The following is a 20,843-nucleotide window of genomic DNA, read 5'->3' as shown; positions in this document are numbered from 1 at the left end:
GGTGCGCAGGCGAGCGGCCGCGCAGCGCTGCTCTCCAGCTCCGACACTGGGGACAGACCACAATTCCGAGTCACAGCCGTGAAAAGGCGTTAAAAATAAAAGCGGTCGTATCGCTGTGCTCTTTGCACTTTCAGCTGGCGAGGTGACAAATGTAATATAGTTATCTCGGTGAACGTTTATCCGTGGCTGTTCAATTGCCCATGTAGATGCTTTCAAGGCAATTACAATAAATTGGCTTTTGCGTGAACGTGGCACAAAACTCCGTGGATGGTTAGAGGCGTGCAGGTTTTGTAACGTCATTCTTTGAAACGGTAACATAAAGTGAGGCACCCGCTTTGTTTGGGAGATGCCTTTTACCGGGTGGCTTTTTAAAAACAAAGGTGGCGCTTGTGATAAAAGCATGTCTGTCTGGAGTTACTCGGAATTCTTTAGGGCTTCCCTGTCCGTGACCAGGCAGGTCTCCATGCAGAGCTAAAGGCGGCTTCGCGCTCGCGGAAGGTGGTTAGTCCTGCGGTGCCTGGAGCCGCGCGCGCCTGCCGCCGGGAGGAAGTGCTCTGGTCTGAAAGCACCTCTGCCGCGCTCGCTGCCTCTGAGCGTCGGAAACGGGCTGGCAAGCTCGAAAGAGAACTTGCGTTCTCCCCGGCGGTGTGTGCTCATCTGGCCCCGTGATACCACGTAGCCCAAGAAGCGCACACTGTCGAATTCAGGGTTCTGTGCACCTTTTTAAACTATTTTTTTGCCATTAAAACGTTATTTTTTAATCGAAGAGGGAGAATAAAATTTGAAAGGGTTTCGTTGGAATTAATTTCTGTCTTTAGGTACCAGATTGAGTAATTGTTCTGTTGTGTAATACAGAGAAAAACGGAAACTTCGTTTTTCTGTTCCCACTGTCTGTTCAGGGCAGGAGAATGTTCTGATAGCAAGGAACTGTAGCTTTTACGGTTTTTTGGTAATACCAAGGTAGTACAAAATGTTATTATAGGAGAAGAGTAACACTAAAAATATATTGTTAAACTTTGGGTCAAGTGTGAAATATATAAAGGTAACTAGTAACTATGTAATTTTAGTTTTGACACAGTTCAGTGTTAAGTATCTGTTTAACGCCTGTTTTTCTGGTAGTTAAAAACACAAAGTAGCTCAACAGAACTTTGAAACAACGAATCAACTTTGTCTCTGATTGAACTTCATTCGTTTAAGACACAGTTCTATCCTTTTCCTTGATGTTGGGTGCCCAGCTGAAAAGCATGTTTTTCTTTTCAACGAAGTCTTACAGATGCTTGACGTTTTCATTCACAGGGAAACGATCTGCATTGGCTAGCGTGTGCCTTGTATGTGGCTTGCAGAAAAGCAATTCCAACTGTGAGCAGAGGGACAGCTGAGGGAAATTATGTATCTTTGACCAGAATTTTGCGCTGTTCAGAACAAAGGTAACTTTTATTTTTGCTAGTTTTAAACACTTACAAAATCTCGAAGACTGCTTATCAGCTTGTGAAATTTAGAAATTGAAAACAAAGGCTAAACGTCTGTCTTGTTTCCTGTTTTTAAAGATAAAACTTATTTCATCAGAATCTTTGCATTGTAGCTCATTGCCACAGAAGTAGGACAGTTCCATTTGGTCATTACTGTGTTGTAAAAACTCTGGTTTTCAAAATCAGAGATTGCCTTCCCTCTCTCAACGCAGAAAGAAATCAGTCCCTGAAGAATAGTCTATTTTTGAAGAGTGTGCAAAGTATGAATTTCTCACATGAGAAACCATTTTTAATTGGCTGTGAAAATACTCACACAATTTGTCTTCTTCTTTTTGTAAGAAGACTTCACTTTTCACGTGTTCTTGCTTTATAGAAACTAAAGTGATATCAGAATCTGATAAACAAATTTGTATCAAATGTTTATGTCTATAAAGTAACGAAGAAAAACTTCCTGAAACAATTGACTTTCTTGGCAATCTGATTGTTTTGTAACAATTTAGTAGATTGGCAAAAAAAAAGAAGAATGTTCTTATGCACTTTTTCTCCCCTTCTCCTTTACTGTTGGAGCATTGCTATTGGTTTAAACAATACAAGTGTTCCTTTAAAAACGTTTGTTTTTTCCAAATGAGAAATTCAGGGAATTGAATGTGGATAAATAGTTTCTGTGATCTGGGCTATCAAAGACTAATAACATTGGAAAAGTAGGTGTAGATAAAGGAGCAAAAAATAAATGAAAGTCAAATTTATGAAGTGAAATTTGCTGTAACTTAGGGGGTTTGCATACTTTTTTCATACTTTCATACTCAGTGCTAATGGCTTGGGGTTCTCATCCATTCCTCGGCTAACTGAGCTTGTGGCCAGCGCAAAGAGATTTCACATACATTCTGCTGCCATTCACTCTAGCTGTAAAGATATGGACCACATGCTCACGCTCGTGCCTGGTGGCAAGTGTTGCAGTCGGAGTTATTCTCTAGGAAGAAGTAGGCACAAAGGGCCCAATTTTTCTAAATTGCACGTCAAAAGATGTCTATTTAGATAGCATATTCCCATGCAGTAAATGAGCATGCATATTAGACCAAAGCACCGTACTCCTGCTTTGGTCTGGTTTTCATGCATACTCTTAGCATTGTAGAACTCAGAGTTTGTTTTATTTTAGTTAATAAATTAGTCAGAAAAATGAAGGAAATCCGATTTTTAGAGACAGTTGGAGCTGATTGTGTCTTTGTGAGGAAAAGCCAAGATCTGTGAATATATAGTTCACATGGTCATCAACCAAGGATATAAAAATATTTTGTGAGCTGTCTGAGCTCATCCTTGTTCATGGTGAAGGACTGGCTCCAAGTACGTTGTCATGTTTGCAATGCCGCCATTTTATCAGTAGTTTGGGAAGTAGAAATTGCATTTTTGTTGTAAAAAAAAAAAAAAAAAGTATAGTATATTTCTGAAAAAAACCCAAACCAACCAAAAAACCACCTTTCAGATCTAACCTGTTCGGTATTTTCAGCTTGATAGAGTTTTTTAACAAGATGAAAAAATGGGAAGACATGGCAAATCTACCCTCCCAATTCAGAGAACGAACTGAGAGATTAGAGAGAAACTTTACAGTTTCTGCAGTAATTTTTAAGAAGTATGAGCCCATTTTCCAGGACATTTTCAGATATCCTCAAGAAGATCAACCTCGTCAACAGAGAGGAAGAAAACAGAGGTATGTTTCTGTTATTTCCAGACTGATTTTAGAGTATTACAATTACAAAAAATACAATGAAGTTGCATAGTTGTTTTAGTTGTATTTTTGACTGTATTTTCACAGTAGTTCTTTATAATATCAGAGTTGGTCTGTCTGTCCTTGCTCACAGTAATTTTTTTAATCTTTTTTTCAGTTTGTCAGATCTAACAGGGTGCAGGAAATCCCAAAGCTGTTAAGTTTCTATGATTTGGGGGGTAGGGGGAGAGGTTAAAATCAGCTTGTAGACAAGAGAAATATTAGTATTTCTATGATGGGAAGGGCTGGAAGATTTGGTCGTTCTATGATCGGTATAGCCTCAACAGCTCATAGAACAGCTCAGCCTGTTTCACTGCCTCGTAGTTCCCACAGTTTTCTTCATAGACGCAAATCTTCTGGATATTTTACTTTATACTAGAAGCTTTATTTCTTTGTTTCTGTTTGTATTAGGAGTGCTGTGGAAATTGTGTGCTGACCTTCTTTTCTGGTTTTTCTGATCTCAACAAGATTTTGTCTGTTTGTGCCAGCACTTAACATGGCTTGTGATTTCTCGTGGTAGTTAATAGAGATTGATTTATTCCCATTCATTATTTCTTTCATCTTCACTACTGTGAAGTGCCATTGTTCGGTTGCTAGTTTTTCGGGGGAGTTTTAATTATTTAATTTTACTTTTTCTAATATTTACAGGCTATTTCTTAGTTGGGTTTTTTTGGCTTTTTTTTTTTTTTTTCTCCCCTTGATGTTCTTGTGACTGTAACTTAGTGACATTTGTAATCAAATGTATTTGAATCTATAATAAAAGACATGATTGTGCCTAAATGATTTTGTTGGAGAATGCAAAAGGTGAGTAAATTGGAATTGGACTATAGATAAAATAGAATTATGTATTGAGATGAATATTTGCATATAATGTTGAAATTAAAATATAGTGCACATATAATTTTACGATTAGAAGAGTAAACCCTGCTAGTTGATTAGCTTGGATGGTAGGGTATGAAGTAATTTTGGAGATTAAGTTGGAAGATGATACTTACTAATTTTTGTGTGAAATGTATGTTAATTTTGACATTTAAAACCATTCTTCACATAACCTGATGGAGGATGAGCTGTGATATATGAAATAGAACTTAGTGATGTGTTATATGGAAACAAGGAATCATGTTGTGGGGTTATAAAAATCAGTGCTAGGGGAGTTTGGTTTGGTTTGGTTTTTTTAAATGCACACAGTAAATACTTGAACATTGTTTCTTATTTTTTTTTTTTTTTTTAAATTTTGGATGAATTGATTACTCTGTCAAGATTTTTGTGTTACCAAGAACACAAACTGAACTTACTAGCCAGAAACATGAAAGTAGGAAGGAGATTTAGGAAAACTGTCCAGTACGGTGTATGTGGCAGAATTAGGAAATAACAATTCCTTCATAGCTGCAATACTTTTGATTTAAAAAAGGACCTCACAAATGAGTTATATTTTGTTTGAAAGCATTTTAAACAAAGACCAGCAGAGGAACTTGGTTCTAATAAACATTTAATATATTTCAAAATTCTGTATACTATATAAAATCCTTTACGAAATGCTTTACATTAGTACACAGATGACACTCTTGTGAACACACAGTTCTGAAAATCTTGACTGTACTGAGTACGTTAATATCAACGTGCTCTGTAATGCGTTCCTCCAAGAACACGTATACAAGCTTATATACTCAGAATGCTTATGAAGAAGGAATTTCAGCTCTGGCTCTCAAACTATTTTGATTGGCTATATGTACCATTTGTTGTATGAAGAAGCAGAAATAACATTTTCTGTAGATTTTAAATTCAGCTATTTACCTATTCTTTGGAACTAAGATCACAATTTTGCTTTAAAGGAAAACATTTAGGCCAGGCATGGTTGATGTTAAATTTACAGTAATTTTTTGCTCAAGTCTCGGCCTATTTCTAATGGACTCTGCCACGTCAGACTGCCATAGTGCGACATTTGAATCGCCCCCAGACTGGGCCTGGGGTTCCACTTGTGTCTACACTAAACCAGCGTGCAGCTTTCTTTATTACCTTTAGTCAGGTTTTTGTGGGAAGGGTTTAAGATTTTGGCCACACTATAGTAAAGCTTCATTTTCTTTTAGAATGATTGAATGTTGTATGATATTCTATCAGCCTTAATTCATTGAGCTTACTGGGTGTCTTCTTGCTGTATTTTTCCCCAAAAGACGACAACCCTGCACTGTGACGGAAGTTTTCCAGTTTTGTTGGGTGCTGTTTGTTCATGCAAAAGGTAAGAAATTTGAAAGGGATTAAATACTGCAAACCTGTTTTTGTTAGTCATTATGTTATATCAGTCCTTAAACACTGAATAGGTGCAGGCATTTCTGAATTCAGAAATGCCTTTGGAGAAGGGGCCTTCTCAGAACAGCCTGAAGGAATGCATTCTGTCTTGATTTCCACAGCTGTGTATTTTACCGCACTTCTAAGGTAAGCTATATGTCCAAATAGTTTGGTAGCTTTTATGTGGAATATTTTTACAAAGTTTCCAGTATTGTGGAGACTGATGCTGTAATTCCAAGGGAAAAAGTAGCTTAGAATTTTAGTGAATTCATATTTAGATGTTGTTGTAATTAACATAAGTTGTATATGTATGTTTACGAGGAACAAAGAATATTTAAACTCCTCCTAAGTTTCCAGCAACACTGAAAATATTTAATGAATTTTTTCTTACAACCTAGTAAAAATTTATCATAAAACTCTAGGTGTGAATACTTTCACGCTAGTATCACAGATAACATTCTAATTCTTTTGACAGCCTTTTTGCCCCCCAACGTTTTTAAAAAATGAGCACACAGCAACTCTATCAAATAACCATATGCATTACTAAATAGGTCTGCATATGCCTGTCTTTGTAAGGGTGATTTTCTCTTGCATTTTGGACATAGCAGTATATATATAAATGGCTGACTGTCTTGAAGACTCAGATTTCTTTGGAACACATAAGGGGATCCTCTATTAATATGCTTCTGTAGAAATAATGTAATGAACAGACAATATATTGCAATGTATAGATGACCTTTATCGTAAGAGCAGCCTTAAAGCTAATAAGAATAGTAGAGGATTTCAGCAGTTTTTCTTGATAATGACTGATGGGAGAAAAAGCCACAGGAGGGAACAGGATTAAATCCTTATTTTAGGCTTAAGTTGTTCAGTCATATCACATATAGTCTAAAGTCTTTCCTCATCAAACCTGCGTCTTAAAGAGTCTCTGCATGCCCAGGGCTTTATTCAGGTACTGCTTGGATGAGTGTTCGCTGGGAATTCTGCATAAGTAAGATAGTGTTTTGAGGAAAATAAAGACAAGATTTATATTTCTCACTGAAAGAACATCTTTGTAGATTCAGATCCATTGATAATGTCCAGAGACTTTTTATATTTTTTCATAAGATAACTTCTAGTAGAACAAAATTGATAGTTTAATTTCTACAAGGAAAGGGGTAAAAGGAATTTTGTTTTGGTTTTGGAGTGTGTGGTTGGGTGTTTTTTTCCCAATTTAAAAGTTATAAATTAGTATTAAGATTCCTGCAGCGTGCTTTGATTTCCTTAATTGGCTGCTTTTGAGGATAGGACAGAGTAGGCTGTCACAATATTGAATTATCTGACACTAATTTTGTTCAATACAGATTAGCCTTTCTTTCTACACTGTACCACATTGTAGAGGGTTGCCAGCAGCTCCCTCTTGGAAAAGTTACTGGCAATATTACTGGACCCTCACCATCACATCTTTGTACAAAGATCAAGAAGGGTGTGGTATTGCATGAGTGCTGTACTGAACACTGTATCTTATGTAGAAGATGCCTTTTTCCGACAGGCTGCAAATTCCACTTTATTGGGGAGGAGAAATCTTTCCTAAACGAGTATGTTGCTTGCAACCCTGAAACACAGTATGATTTTCATCTTTTTTTTTTTTTTTAGTCCAGAATAACGCTCTCAAGTAGTATGAAATGCCTATTCATTTTCCACTGAGTCCAGAGGAGAGTTAGTACTGTACTTTATTTCCAGTCAGTCAGGACTTTACTTCTTAGCACAGTTAGGCAGCTGAGAGAGTAAGTAGGTCAGTCTGAAAAATCACAGATTTTTCTTTTCTCTGCTATAAAACCCCCACTTCTGTGGGTAGATTGGACAGTTGACAAGGTGCAAAGGGACTTTATGAGTCTTCCTATTGGAAGACTCAAATTATCGGTTAATATGTTTGAGTAACTACATCATCAATTAACTACATGTTAATTAGCGAGCAGTTTCAGACATACAAATTAACTTTGTAGAGAATACCATGTTGATAACATAGCCAATTAAATTTTACAAGAAAAAGGAAAATTTACAGTAATTATAAACTGTAAAATTAGTGAGTGACTAGTGATAAATTTATTAAAGTGTGGCAGCACAAAAATGGAAACAAAATGTTGACTATGTAAGGCATTAAATATTCATGTTAAGTTTTGTTCACTGTGTTTTGAGGGTTGGTAGTAATCCTTATCATGGCAACCGCACATCAGTGGCAAGTTCAGGCTTGTCTCTGATATTTCTGCAAGCCTGAAGATCATTGCGTTCAGTTTCATAAATGCAGAAAGTACAGATCTTGTTCGTACCTTTGGTATACACCGCAAAGTAAGATAGCGACTTTGTTTAGCGATACTGCAATTCTTGCATTCTATTTGTAAGAATTTATCTTTAAACTCTCTATCTTGACTTATTCTCTTTCTTTAAAATGGAAATGAAAAAAAAATCTCTGCTGCACTGAGATAACTATTTTTCATTATTTGGTACTAGGTTGGGAAAGGGAGTAGTAAGCTATTGTTTGAAATGTCATTGACAAATCATTTGTATGAAGCTACTGGTGCTGTAAAATGAGATTTATTTTTGACTGTGCTGACATTAATGATTGCCATGCTAGACTTCATGGTTATGAAAGTGAACCTATGTTACAAGAGTTGCTTCTTTAAGATTTTTAGTGATTAATATTTTGCTATAGTGTTTAGGACTTTAATTGCTTTGCTGTGAACCTTTAATGATTGGGAAATAACTGATAAATGTGTACAAATTTCATGTAGCCTTCATTATTTTAAATAGTTCCAATTATCTACATTGAAATTATTTTTCTTTTAACAAACATGGAATCAGAAAATTGAATATAAATTTGAACAAACTGGTACGTTACTGGTAGAAAAGTAACAGCATAATTAGAAAAATTCTTTAATCATATATACATTTTGTTGTGTTCTAAGTGAGTTTATTACTATGTGATAGATTTCTTCAAGGATTTAAACCTGTTCTTCATAGTGGGCTCAGCTAAGTGGTTTGGAGCTTACCTGAAAAAAAAAAAAGAGTGCAAGATTATTAGTATTGAAAGAGTGATAGAAAATCATGCTGTACATATAAATTTATGGAATTGTGATGTATGGTATTAATTAATGGTATAGATTATTTTACAAGACTGTTTTTAGCTATGGCCATTCCTCTAAAGGAATACCATAAACCTAAATGAGTTCAGTAAAGAGTAATGAATCTGAATATAATCTTTGTGAAAGGTGATAAAAGAGTGAAGAGGTTACAAGAATTATTTTCTACAGGAAGGTGATAAATAAAAATACTTTAGAGGTATAGGAAATAAAGCAACATTGTAAACCAGATCAGAGATACACATTTAAGCACAAGAGGAAAAAAGTTAAATTTATTATTGTTTATAATGAGCATGCCCCGAACAATATTTTTGTAAAGAAAACAGGTTGGTAAAGAAAAATAATCTCCTGACTTTGAGTTGAATGTAGATTCATTCTGGAGAATGGGCGGGAATTGAAGGAGGGGGCGGTGCTTGCTTGTTCTAGGACATCTGAACACTTGGGTCTAGCCTAGCAAAAGTTTTTTGGAACACTTCACAGCAATGCAAAATTGGGAAAAAGGAAAGTATCAGTCGGAACCCATTCTTCCCCCTTATACGCCTTTAGAACAAGATTCTGCTTCAGGCAGATGGAGTAAGAATCTGTTGAAAGACGTAACACTGCCAGACAGTGGGACTTGTGTTGCCAGAGTTATGGTAACAAATTTTTCTTCCTTGAGGCAGTTTGCATTATACAGTTCATGCTGCTTCAAGTTATTTATGCACTGATTAATCAGATTACTGTGAATGAGGGAGTCCGCAATATCACGTTTATCAACATTTTGGTAAGGTTTGTTTTCAAAACAGCACAGTATATTTGAGTTCCTACACAATTGCTGCTGTTCCTGAAAACATATTTTACTATTGTATTTGCTATATTTTATTAAGTGTGTGTCTGGTTTACTACCTGCATTTCTATCCAGATATTTATAGCCACCAAAGTCTGTGTTTCCAAGACTCCATTATGGATTGTAATACAAATATCAACAGTTTCTTGGTTAAAAGAATTTTAAATCTATGCTAATTTTAATTAATGTCTTATGTCTTTCTAATATTGAAGGTAATTTTCCTATGATCAGTGATGACTTGGTCAATTCCTACCATCTCTTGTTATGTGCTTTGGATCTAGTGTATGGAAATGCTCTCCAGTGTCCTAACCGTAAAGAACTTCTGAATCCTAATTTTAAAGGTATGTCGAAAAAAACTATCTATCTTTATCCAAAGTCTGCAAAAACTTCGAAGGCTACTGAAATTAGTATGATTCTCTGTGGGAGAGAATAAGTTGAACAATATTTCTTTGAAATATGTGGGAATTAATATTTTCTGTATCTGGCTACACAGTTAGATTTCTATTAATGTAGTATGTAATAACAGACTACTGAATTTTGTAAATAATACAGTAAGTCAAGAATTTAATTTATTATGGAAATACCATTGAAGGAAGTTCCAAAGTAAAATTTCAGTTAATGACATTTTAATGTCAGTGAAAGAGTGCATAATGACGCAGTCATTATTGGACACAGTCAGACTGGAGAGTTCCCGTAAGGCAGCAATTTGGAAAGATCCAGTGCTCACATATGAGAGTGGCAACTTGATTGTTTCTTTCTCACTTCTGGATTGCTGCTGTTCTCTTTCTGAAGAGAATGGAAATGTAGGTTGACTTGATAATCACAAATGCAAATCAATGGTAAGAAGTTTCCATTGAATTTCTGATGTAATTCTTTCCAGACCTATACTTCATTTTTAGTGCTGTACAGTATTCGCATTTACTTTGTAGTGGTTTGGATGTGAATTGAGACCATTACTGCAAATTTATTTGAATAAATGTTATAGTTCACAAGTGTTTGACTGATTTTCTATTAGAACAGATATTTTTAATTTTTATCACTCGATATCTAATTTTTTAAAATCTCTTACTCAAAATTGACTTTTGATAACATTATCAAATTGAGTGGGCATTATATAATGAATAATTCTTTCAAGGGAACTAATTAGTTTACCATTTTAATTTCACACTACCTAGACTACACAGCATAGGATTTAAGTTTAATAAAAAAACAGGATATGGATTTGCAAAATTAAACAATACAGTATTCTTAATTGTAGGTCTACCTGAAGACTTTCATAGTAAGGATTATAAAGTATCATCTGATCCTCCCTGCATCATTGAAAAACTGTGTTCATTACATTATGGATTAGTTTTAGAAGCAAAAGGCATAAAGGAACATTTTTGGAAGCCATATATTCGGAAACTTTTTGATAAAAAGGTTGGTCAATGAGTTTATAATGTAGAAAAATTTCTCCTTACTCACTATCTTCGAAACCTTTTTAAGAACTGAAATGTCCATCCTTTGTTCTTAACTGTCTTACAGCTTTTAAAAGGAAAAGATGAAAATCTGACTGGATTTCTAGATCCTGGAAACTTTGGAGATAGCTTGTGAGTCACTGTATTTGTGGTTTGGTTTGCATTAGTATCCCTCTGTAATACAATTGCACTTGCATTATTATCTGTATCTTAACAGTAATACTAGCTAGTTGACTTGTGTATTTGTTACTGTTTATACCTTACATTGTGTTTCAGTTCCTTTTCTTTGTGGTGGTATGGTCTAAGGCCTATTTGAAAGAGGAATGATTCTTCAGGACGGTGTTACTTGATGTCTGCTTTTATTCTTATGTTTCTATGTTTCCTCGATTTTTTTGTATATAACTCAAAGTGTCAGTATGAAAAAGACGTGGGAGCACATTGAATGAGTGGGAAGTGGGAGGGGAAAATTAGGTTTGGTGGTATTTTTTTCTTTATAAACCTAGAGATGCTTATGAGTAGGACTTTCTTCTAAATGGTATGAAAATTGTAAGCGTAGTTTATGATGATGTGATGCTGCGTAAATTTTGAGGAGTTTCCAGCCAAATACGAGTTCACAGTATTTTACTATGTTCCTCCTGCAGCTATATTAAATGGCAAGCCATCAGATATAATGGAAAAATAATTCCTTGCCACTGTCATGTTTAAGATATTGTAGATTTTAAAGGAGCTCCAATGCTTAAGTCAGGATTAAAAGAAGTTCTGAAGTAGACTTCCAACAGGCCAGAACTGTGTTCATTCGGCAAGCAGGTGAACAAAGCACTGTCAAAATAAAGGGGGTTTTGTATCTGTCTTTTCCTTTCTGCTGTAGCAAAGCCATCAACAAGGCCTACGAGGAGTATGTTTTGTCAGTAGGAAATCTCGATGAGCGAATATTTCTTGGGGAGGATGCAGATGAAGAAATTGGAACTCTCACAAGGTGCTTGAATACAACTTCAGGAATGGAAACAGCTGAAAGAGTACAAGTGAAACATAATTTGCAGCAGCACTTTGACAGGGTGAGTATGACATGGTCTGTGTTGCTGTTTTAATATGAAGGGTGAGTTGAGTTAGTCTATGTCTGACGAAGAGAAGCAGCTACTAAAAAATTACCATCTTTATTGTTTAAGGTGATCTGGGAGTGCACACAGCATAATTGAGTTAGATTTTGTAATTGGTTAGATATATTGTCTACTTTTGGGGGGTTTGGACAGAATTTCTCCATGCATTTGGGTTTTCTTTGATTAAATCCAGTACAGAGAATATTTAGGTAATTACCTAAAGAGGTATCCTTAGGTAAATCTTTCGGTGAAGATTTTCAAGCACAACAGAAACAGGCAATTCTCCATGGTTGTTTGGCAGGTGCTGAATTGTCCTGCAACTGTTGGGACCCTCTGGACTGTCTGTCCAACTTCCCCTTCCCTCACATCTATGTCCCATATGCAGAGTGTTTTGTTTAACATATGCAAAGCTGCTCAGCGCTTTGCTCTATGCATTTTTTTTGTTTCCCTTTAACGGATATGCTTCAGGTGTTTACATCTGTTTACAGTTTTAGTTAAATCACTAGGGAATGGTTTTCACTTTGCTTGCCTAAAAGCATGATACATAGATATGTTTTTATATATGACTAACAAAATAACATAGAATATGGTCTTTTCAGAGGATAAAGAACACTACGTGTTTTAGAACAATAAAGTGAAGACCTATAAAATTACCAGGGCCTTCGCGTGACTAGAGTAGCTTTTGAAAAACAGGCACTGGCTTTGAATGCAGACATACATACCGATGATTACAGAATATCAAAATGTTTCTGAAGATGGAAGAGATACCTTAAAGGAGGAAGGATACAAGACAGGCAAATAAAGAAGGATATGAACTGTATTAGCACAATTAGATTACAGAGAGCAAAGGGGTAAAACAGTCTAGATCACTGAAAGAGTGATGTTATCTTTTTCCAGAGTGAGAGTTGGTTAATGGCTTTCAACATTCTTGAGAGAAAAGATCAAAATAACCTTATCTGCAAAATCAGTGCAAGTAGTTAATTCTTCACTTCTGATCTACTTAAAGAAATAATCAACCACTGTTTTGCTGGCATAGTTCTGGGTGCATAACTCTTGCAGGTTTCTGTAGTGATGAAAGTGTGGCCTTTAAGACAGCAGCTTGCAGCTGCAATGCTTGTGCTGTTGCATGCTCCGGGGAGTCCAAGGCAGGGCTGGGGGAACCATCTTTCCTGGTAGGGTATGGAGACAGAAATAAAACACACGTAGGAGTTGGGGGGGGAAATGGGAGGAGTATTGGGAGCTGGGCTTAATGGTGAAAAGACGGCAAAATATAATGTATTCATTAAAATAAGGAAAACATTTCTTGGTTAAGTAATTGTGTGCTTAGATAACTAGAAAATGCATCATTTTTGCTGTACATTAATTGAATTAACATATCATGTTAAATTATTTTGATATGATGGATTGATCTGATGCAAATGCATTAAAATGCTAATTGTTACATTCAGGAGGACTTTTAATGTAAGAGTTAAACTTGCTGAAAGGAAACCCTGGCTCAGTACACTATTCCTATGAGCTACAGCTACCTTTGGTACTCAAGGGATAGGAGGGGACTGCTGGGGTTTTTCTGGGTTCTGGGTTTGGTTTTTTTTTTTTTTAGATTGGCCTAGTTGTTTCACACTTCCCTCCCAGTATCTGCATTTCAATGTGAGGTCACATCCTCTCTGTTTATACATTTATACAGTGCTATTTGATACAAACATCCAAGTGACACAAATAAATCTTTCATTGCTGACTATTATCTGAGACATGAACTAGTTTGGGCTGTTTGATTCCTGGTCTTTTTTCCAGGCCTGTATCATAACACAGGGTAAGAAAGCATTCTACAGACACTTTGAGGTTATGACCTGTATAATAATAATTTTCTAATAAAGAGAGAGTTATATGCTTATATGTATTTATAAATATACTTATAAATAAGAGTTACATGCTTATTTTTTGTCTTTTTAGTCCAAATCACTTAGGATCACAACCCCACTTACTGGCCGCAAGTATATTAAAGAGAGCAACCCGTATGTGACACCTGTTTCCATAGCAACATACAGTTTGAGCCGCCTTCATACGATGCTGGCAGGACTGAAAAATGCCCCCAGCGAAAATCTGGACCAAATACTCAGGTAAGTTTGATGTTTAGCTAACCAAATAACTCCATTTTTTAAATAGTTTTAATAACAAATGTTAATGCTAAACAGTGTAATTTAAAATGTGAGTCAGTCTTGAAAGGTTCTGGAGTAAAATAGGACCCAGAGAGACATTTAAATTTCAAAAGACTTTGTTCTCTTTATTTACACACCTTTTTCCTTAAGAGACTGATGGCTATAGGAACATACAACATTTTAAACCTGACAGTTCTGAGCTTCTCTAACAGCAAAGTGCTAATATAAAAGTTTCAAGACTTTTCTTCTTCCTACTTAGCAAATCTCGCTACCTAGCAAATCACTCCATACTGTAGGAGATTCAAAATAAAATTTATTCTCCATGTAGATAAACTGTTGCCTCAGGTACAATATATTTTTTAAAAGAATTTTTATATCACGTAGAAAATGCTGTTTATCCCTGATCATGAAAAGATGTGCATATTTACTACAATATATACAATAATAATAATAATATGCTGTGGACATTTTACAGTACGTATACAGTTAGGCACATACGGGTGTGTTTGAATTGCTATCCAAGACGTTTATAGTTTCATGCTTTAATCATATGATAAAAATAGTTGTAGATTTGTTTTTTTTTTTTTCCCTTTCTCTTCGTAGGAATAGTATTTTGAAAATCTTTGGGTTTTATTTTCAGGGCATGTTCCAGAGATCCTTCTCAATCTATTGCAAACAGAGTAAAAGACATGTATGAAGTATACTGCCAGAGCATGCAGTCTGAAGGAGAATTCAGTAATTTTTCCAAAGGTGGGAAACATTTTACTTGTTACTTACACAGATAAGAATTAAAATGCCTGTACACACATTTATCTCTTGTAAGTAACTTACAGGTTATGCTTTAGCACAAGAGCCTTTTCTGTTACTTTTGTCTTTTCCTGGTATTCTTAAGGCATGGCAAATTTCAACCCTGCATACGGTTTTATAATCAGCCTTAGTTTAAATCACTGGAATTTGATGATACTTTCGGTTCTACAAAAATCAAACTAAAACCACTCTTAAGGGTACTACTTTTCTTTCAATTACAAGAATAGCGATGGTATGGATTTCTGTGACAATAATGAAAAATCTGCCTAACTGTGGTCTTTTAAAGTCCTACAGAAATTTTGGCTTACATACAAGGATGGGTTAGTACAGATATTATTAAAAACCTGCCAGTATAAACACAAAGTATTATTTGCAAAGTTGTCAAGATTTGTGACGCACGTAAAGACCGATTAAAAATTAGGAAGATGCTCTTGTTTCTCAGTGTAGGGCCCTTCTTACTTTGTATTTGTTCTTGTCAACATAGTTGCTTCAGTGTTTTCTGTTGCACAGTGCAAGTTGGATCCATATAGGTATACTTTTCAAACAATGTATTTTCTGAAATTGAAATACGTATATTACATTATAGCAATTTAAAGATTGTTCTTATATATGGTGTTTGCATCAAAATCTGGATTCAGTGATAAGTTATTCTGCTCTGTGTTCACAAGTCAATGCAGCATAGGAGAGGGATTCCTAAGGTAACTTTAAATTAACTGATTTAGTCCTGAAAGTATTGTAGTCAAAGCAGCACAGAAATCCACACAAGCTACTAAACTGTTGTATCTCTATAGCCTCAGATAAAGAATGTAATTCTTTTGTTGCCCTTCACAATATTGTTTCTATTTAAAATTCCTGCAGATGTTGCTAGTAAGCATTTCCGTCGTGCTGAGGTGCTATACTACAAGGTCTTGGAGTCAATCATTGAGCAAGAGAGGAGGAGACTGGGAGACACTGACTTATCTGTAAGGAAAACTAATCAAATTGTACCTCATTTTTAAAGTTGGATCTACAAAAAAAGGAAAACAACGAATTAAAATGAGGGTAAATCTCTGAAAAGTAGCCTGTAAGTACACCTGAATGGAAGAAAAATTGTACAAGAAATCATTTGTGTTTGCAAATACAAAGGTATGAAGTTTTTAATGAGGAAAGATGGCTCATTTTGGATTCTGTTCTGTCTCTTACAAAATAAGATTTCTTTTTATAAGCTTGATAATCTTGCTGTTGAGGCAGAATAGAAAGCATTTTACTGTTCTATAGTTACACTGTAAATTAAGTATTAAAATTTGCAACTCTCTTGCAGGCAATACTGGAGCAAGATGTGTTTCATAGATCTCTGCTAGCATGTTGCCTTGAGATAGTTACCTTTACATATAAACCACCTGGAAACTTCCCATTCATCACCGAAATATTTGACATTCCAGTTTATCATTTTTATAAGGTAAAAAGTGTTTGATAGCTAGAAATGCTTATCAAGTTATGGGTCTATTGACTTACATTAAGTAATCTCCTTACCTAGACGTTAACTTACACATTAACCCTTCATTCTCAGCTTTGCCCCTTTTTTGTATTGAAAAAATATTACCCAAGTGTCTGTCATTCTGGGGTGTGTCCTGCGCATTTAAAAATGAAAATACTGTTAGCAGTTTAACACAGGAGCACTATCCAAGTATCTATATAGTAACTAATGGATTATCATTTTATCATGAGCTATTGTTGCAGCTGTTCTGCAACAGTGCTTGACATGTTTGTTTATTTAGAAAGACACAAATATTTGTCTTCTGATAAAACTGCAAGACAAGATATGATTGAGTCACAGTAATGCAGCCTTAATATTTCTAATAATTAGATCTTTCTGTAGGAGGAAATGTATGAAACAAGAACATTATGTTGATCGTAATTATCCACCTTACAGGTAATTGAGGTTTTCATTAGAGCAGAGGATGGCCTTTGTCGGGAAGTAGTAAAACACCTTAATCATATTGAAGAACAGATCTTGGAAAGTATGGCATGGAAACAGGAATCCATACTGTGGGACAGAATCAGAGATAATGAAAACAAAGTTCCTAGTTGTGAAGAGGTGAGCACTTCTTTGTATGTTTTACATAGTTTTCCTAATCAGACAGGATGGTAGAGAGTGGACGTTATACCTGGAAGGAGAGGCTTCACATGTCCAAATTTCAGTTTCACCCTACAAGCTAATCAGTGCAGAGACAATAGTAAACGTGGTGTGCTCTGGTCTGTTCATGGACATCTCTATAGAGACATCGAAAATGGAGACATGCAGCTGAGATGATTCTCACCCAGTGTTTGCATAGCATAGCAGAACAATGAACAAAACAGACAAGCAGGGAAGGTTTGGACCAGTCACTTACACTTGAAAAGAGTACTAGACAAGAAGAAATGTGGTAATAAGCACAGACTTTTAATTGTAGTCACAGAAAGATTATTACATTATTGTATCTTCGAGTACAATCACTACAGAGTTTTAGTTAGGCTTATGGTAAGTTTTTCAGTGTTGTTTTTTTTTTTTCCATATAGTTTTGCTGTTCAAAATCTGTAGTGCAGAAGCTTTTAAAAATTTGTTATGTAGTCAAACTGTGATACAGAAACGCTAATAAAAGTATAAAAATTTTAGGTAATGCCACTTCAGTATTTTGAGAGATCTGCTGGGAACAGTGTTGTAGGTTCACCACTGACACCAAGACGAATAAACGAGGTTCGCGCTGAAACTGGAGGACTAGGAAAAGGTGGGCCTTTTTTAAGCATAACATACTTACACTTAGAGCATGGCTTCAATTTTTAAATCGAAGTGGTGTACAGCAAGGAAGCTGCTTTAATGTCAATGTACAGTTAATTGCAAACACATTTGTAAACGGTATTTGTATTGCAACTCACATAGTTAAGTCAGATGTCTAAGACGGATGCATTCATTATTTCAGTGTGAAAAAAATACTGTTTTGATAGGGTGTTTTCAGGAGGTTATGTATATGAACAGTATGTATACATACGTATATGTTAAATAACATTTATACACAAAAACTACTTTTCTTCTAATGGGTAGCACTTGAACAGTTTGCTTTATTGTTATACCAGAATAGAAGCTCCACTATATATTTAGTTATGTGAAGTCTCAAACTTTTTCTCTGGAAAAATGAAACATAATACATTAGCTTAAAGAAATATTAAACACAGCATTTTTTGAGATTAAGTCATCTCTAAAAGCAATCTGTAAGCCACAAATGTAGACATAAGGAGTTTTTAAAAAATGTTTCCTGAAGACCTTTGCATGACATATTTTTGTTCCCATTACATTTCTGTCACGTATTTGTATAATAGGGGATTATACAACAAGAGTTAAATATATATATGTGTGTGTGGTTTTTTTTAATCCACAGGCCTTTCATCCTCTCCAACCACCCTGTATGACAGATACAGTTCTCCTACAGCCAATCCTACAAGGAGAAGACTGTTTGTTGATAGCGATAATACCTCTGACAGTGGAACTCCAGTAAGAGTTTCCCAACAGCCCGTGGTAAATACGGTGCCTGTGCAGAACATGAATCCCGAAGCAATGTCAGTAACTCCGGTGCCCGGCCAGACGCTGGTTACAGTGGCAACTGCCACCGGAAACCTCCCCCCGAACCAGCCAATAATGGGCAAACCGTTACGATACCAGTGCAAGGTGAGAGAAAAACTACTGTAGAATTATTCAGACTTGTTCCCATCAGAGTATTAGTACACAGGAAGGGGGGAGGGGGGGAACAGTACGCCAGTGGAGAAAAAAGTATGTTTAAGGATTCGTAATTGGGAAGAATTGTATGAATAGATGAGCAGAATTTAGAGACAGAACATGTACAGCACAAGGATGTTCTGACTGCCAACATCTATTTTATAAAACTCAGTTATTTCAGTGACCTTCCTTCCTGAACTACCACAGGATGAAAGTTGCATTAGTATTAAAACCTTAGTTCAAGTTCATTATCTTCTTGTCTCCTTGTGATAAGAAGTCCAAAGTATTCTGATAAAACAATTTCATATATAATATACTAAATATATAGTTATAGTTATAAGCAACTAATAAAAGAATTACTGAATTCTTAAAAAGAACCCAACAAAACCACAACCACACACCCCCACCACCACAACTTGCTCTTATTTCAGACTCTCTTTCTTAAATTACAGGTATTGCCAACGAAAATGGAGGAATAACTTTCTTCCCAGTCCAAGTAAACGTCGGTACCCAGCCCCAAGCTGTCTCTGGTCCCATTCAGCCTCTCAGTGCTCAGGCTCTTGCTGGTACCCTCAACACTCAGATGACTGGGGCAACACTGCAGTTACCAGGCCAGTTAACTGTTCAGCAGATCTCTCCTGGAGAGCAAAGACAAACCCAGCAATTTACCACTGCCACGGCCATCAGGCCTCGGAAGATGGGCTCGCTTTCACTCTTCTTTAGAAAGGTAGTTTTCAGTGTAGTCTGTGCTTTGCTGAGTTTGTATTTTGATACGTCTTCAGTGATTTTTAAAATATGTACTTATTATTAGTAATAAGAGAATATTCAATTTCAAAGTTAATCTATATCCTTTGTCTACTCATGGACATACTCAGTAGTTTTCTTATGGAGGCGACTTCTCGCTAGCGAAGGAGTAGACTATCACCACAGCCACCATGAGTTGTGAAGTAATTATGTACTTGGCCAGCAGGTACTTAAAGATGTCCATTTTCTTTAAGGTTCTTTAAAAGAAACGAATTCACCTTTCTGGTTTATTCAATACAGTGGTTTCTGTAGGCTATGCGGTGCCCTTCCTGCACTCCAGATAACTCATATGTTTTCTTAGCACCAATACCAGTACTGGGAATGTCTATGTCTTGTAAGCAAAAAAGTTAAATCTAGTTATTCTTCTTTTGGCTTATCATTTGCCCAAGTTCTACAGGGTGTGCAAGTCTGAACTACCCTTCAGCTGGGTAAGAAAAGCAGCATTGCTATGGCCCTGAGCACAGTCTCCATTTCAACAGGTGTATCACCTAGCTAGTGTTCGTCTGCGAGATCTCTGTGTCAAACTTGATATATCTGATGAGCTGCGGAAAAAGATATGGACATGTTTTGAGTATTCCTTGGTGCGCTGCCCTGAAATCATGATGGATAGACATTTGGATCAGCTGCTGATGTGTGCCATCTACGTAATGGCTAAGGTAAGGTGAATAAAGAACAAACAAACAACTTCTTTAAGACTTTAATATTCCAAAGATTGCGATTCCTCAAAAAAACCCCAAACCAACCACTGCACACAACCACCGCCAAACAAACAAAAAAACCCACAGAAAAACTATTAACCTTTTCTGTTTATCTACTCTTAGGTTACTAAGGAAGATAGATCATTTCAGAACATTATGCGCTGCTATCGGACACAACCACAAGCCAAGAGTCATGTAAGTACACTTAGTATTAAACAATGTGGTATCTGGTTTATTAAATGCCTTAGTTCTATTTTAAGAATGGATCGCTTTTTGAAGTAACGTTTAGTATTAAATGAATCCAGTCTGTGAGCCATTCTCCTCAAAAGGCAGCAGTCTTATCCAAAATCCTACACTACTGAAAGCTTTTTATTCTAAACTGTACCTAAAATAGAAAATATCTTTACTTAAAACGTAAGGAGGCAGTGCCTGTTGGAGAATACTCCTCTTAGGAGGCTGTATTTTCCCCTGTAAGAAGCAATTTGATACCACAATGAAGTTTCTAAAAAGCAGATATATCATGCAGACTATTGTTTTCTAACTATGTAACTGCATATCTAATCACCCTTCCCTTGTTATGCTCCTCTGTTTCCCTGCAGGTATATCGGAGCGTCCTGATAAAAGGCAGGAGA

At 36.0% G+C, this 20,843-nt stretch overlaps 1 protein-coding gene across 1 annotated transcript in view; it reads left to right on the top strand.

Annotated features, from left to right (window-relative positions):
* The first annotated feature begins 1,302 nt into the window (after positions 1-1,302).
* Positions 1,303-20,843, top strand: part of RBL2 (retinoblastoma-like 2) — a 22,499-nt gene continuing 2,958 nt past the window's right edge. Inside the window, 19 exon segments of the mRNA XM_009572984.1 lie at positions 1,303-1,427; positions 2,974-3,174; positions 5,403-5,467; positions 9,675-9,803; positions 10,721-10,881; positions 10,987-11,051; positions 11,788-11,974; positions 13,967-14,133; positions 14,813-14,922; positions 15,838-15,941; positions 16,280-16,417; positions 16,892-17,056; positions 17,615-17,726; positions 18,375-18,616; positions 18,619-18,661; positions 19,162-19,436; positions 19,993-20,169; positions 20,335-20,406; positions 20,811-20,843. The exon segment at positions 20,811-20,843 is cut by the window's right edge and continues 15 nt beyond it. Coding sequence (XP_009571279.1) covers positions 2,996-3,174; positions 5,403-5,467; positions 9,675-9,803; positions 10,721-10,881; positions 10,987-11,051; positions 11,788-11,974; positions 13,967-14,133; positions 14,813-14,922; positions 15,838-15,941; positions 16,280-16,417; positions 16,892-17,056; positions 17,615-17,726; positions 18,375-18,616; positions 18,619-18,661; positions 19,162-19,436; positions 19,993-20,169; positions 20,335-20,406; positions 20,811-20,843 — 2,424 coding nt within the window. The 5' untranslated portion in view covers positions 1,303-1,427; positions 2,974-2,995.

This window comes from Fulmarus glacialis, unplaced genomic scaffold (genome assembly GCF_000690835.1).
Source record: "Fulmarus glacialis isolate BGI_N327 unplaced genomic scaffold, ASM69083v1 scaffold14932, whole genome shotgun sequence".
Lineage (NCBI taxonomy): Eukaryota > Metazoa > Chordata > Aves > Procellariiformes > Procellariidae > Fulmarus > Fulmarus glacialis.
This window is presented reverse-complemented; position numbering and strand designations above follow the sequence as displayed.